This window comes from Plectropomus leopardus, unplaced genomic scaffold (genome assembly GCF_008729295.1).
Source record: "Plectropomus leopardus isolate mb unplaced genomic scaffold, YSFRI_Pleo_2.0 unplaced_scaffold21725, whole genome shotgun sequence".
NCBI lineage: Eukaryota > Metazoa > Chordata > Actinopteri > Perciformes > Serranidae > Plectropomus > Plectropomus leopardus.
Window position 1 is genome coordinate 1 of NW_024623522.1, and position 2,248 is coordinate 2,248.

Genomic DNA, 2,248 nt, shown 5'->3' on the forward strand with positions numbered 1-2,248 from the left:
GATAATCTGGGCCGTCGGTCTGCAGTTATCGCTGCCGATATTCTCTCAAACCTAATTTTATCATCCTGCTCTCATCCACTCAGATGATTTCTGCTGGTCCGTTAACCGTCTCCGCAACATAAACGGCGATCACCCGTCTGAAAATCAGCTGCGAAGTTTCTGACAAACATGAAACAGAAAATATTTTCCTCCGTTCGGCCTGAAGTTCATCGGCTTCTTTTTTCAGTTCGAGATCATCGATCACATCAGAGATCTGAACGTTTTTTCTCTGCAGTTTATTTCTCATCTTTTATCGGCTCTGACGACCAGACAGCAGCTCCAGACAGGTTTAACCCTTCGAAAACCTCAGAGGCTACTTTACATTTTATTTTATTTTATTTGATGCAGTGGTATTATTTTGTTCTCTTTATGTGCTTTTATGTCTGTTTCCTTCATATTTGATGCTCTTGTGTTTTATGCACCCATGAAAGTTTATTTCTGATCATTTTAGAGTTTTAGATTTTTTTTTTATTTAGTGTTAAAAATTCTTCACATTCCTTTTTCTATTTATTTATGCATGAGAAAATATGACTTATTAATTCCACAGCATTATCAATAATTACTGACGAACTGTAAGCAGCTTTAGTCATAAAAACAGTGAAGATGGAAAAACTAAACTATATTTAGTTTCAGATTTGAAGAAATGTGGGTTTTTTCAGTGTTTCTTTTTAAAGACGTGCAAAGGTCGTCTGACTTCTTCTGTGTCTCAGATCTACGACGTACTACCTGGCCGACCGCAGGTACGACATGCTGCCCGCCGTCCTCAGCGCGGACCTCTGCTCCCTGCTGGGAGGAGTCGACAGGTTTGTAACTCGTCGTCTCTGCAGGATATTTACTGAGGGTTTATCAGCACACATTAAAAAAAATATTTTTCTAAAGCCTGATTTAGAAAAGTACATGTGTGCAGAGTGATATGAGTTTGAGTATTTAACACTGAACAAAAATAATCAAAAATGTTGCTGCTGATCGCTGACATTTCCCAGGCTGCAATAATAATACAAAAAACTTGTCAAGTGTATTGAAAATAATTCATTTTTTGTGATTTTTCATCTAAAAACATGATGGCATCATGGCAAAAAAAAGGGTTTTATTTTGATATTTGTTGTTAGGATGTTGGTTAAAAAAATAACTCAATGACTTTTGAAAGCCTGATTTTGAAAAGCGCGTCCTGTGCAGAGAGCAGTGTGAGTGTGTGTAATATTATTCTATTATATTACTGTTATTTACTAACACCTCTGTGTGTTATTATATTAGTATTGTATTATCAGGCTCTAAGGGGTTAATCGTCTCTGTCTCTCAGGTACGCGATGAGCGTGATGTGGGAGCTGGACGCGCAGAGCCTCGCGGTCAACAAGGTGTGGTTCGGCCGCACGCTGATCCGCTCCTCCTACCAGCTGCACTACGAGCTGGCGCAGGCGCTCCTGAGCGGGGAGCCGGCGGAGGTGCCGGAGCTGCAGGAGCTGGACCCGGAGGAGAAGGACCGGAAGCTGGCGGAGCTCACGCAGGCTCTGGAGCTGCTGACGCACGTGGCCAGACACCTGCGGGCGCAGCGGGACCGAGGAGGCGCGCTGGAGCTGGAGGGCGTGGAGGTGCGGCAGGTTTCTAATTTAATTTATTTATTTAATTATTTTTTTTAATATGGAGTACTTCACCAACAAAAAGATTTTAGTGTATAATACACACAAACAGATAAATATATATATATACTTAACAGGAAAGATGAGTTCGACAATCAAAAATCCACTGCAGAAAAATTACAAGAGCATTTAATACATTTAATGTTACAAACATCATCCTGAGATGCAAAATAAAAAACATTTACAAAATGCAATAGACAAACAGGGATAAAAAAAATAATAATTAAAATAGTCCAACAGACAAAATAAATGAAAAATAATTGTAAAAAGTGCAATAGACAAAACAAATGATAAAAAATAATAAATTTAAAAAGTGCAAGAGAAATTTAAAAAGTGTCATAGACAATAAAGAATGAAGATTAAAAAAAATAATTATACAAAAAATTCTGCCCGTCCCCCATTAACACCCACACTGAACAATACACAAAGTACAATAGACAATAAAAAGGAAGACAACAAATTTAATAAAGTGCAAAAGACAAAACAAATGAAAAATACATTTAAAAAGTGCAACAGACATAACAGATTATAAAAATTAAAAAGTGCAATAGACAATAAAAATGAAAAAAAAA

At 37.5% G+C, this 2,248-nt stretch overlaps 1 protein-coding gene across 1 annotated transcript; it reads left to right on the forward strand.

Moving 5' to 3' along the window:
- Positions 1–749: 749 nt before the first annotated feature.
- LOC121965814 (DIS3-like exonuclease 1) lies at positions 750–1,628 on the forward strand (the record flags this gene model as incomplete). The annotated part of the gene is made up of 2 exons (XM_042515934.1): positions 750–842; positions 1,340–1,628. Coding segments are annotated over 2 exons (382 nt in total), but the record flags the coding sequence as incomplete, so codon positions are not given.
- Between the last annotated feature and the right edge of the window lie 620 nt (positions 1,629–2,248).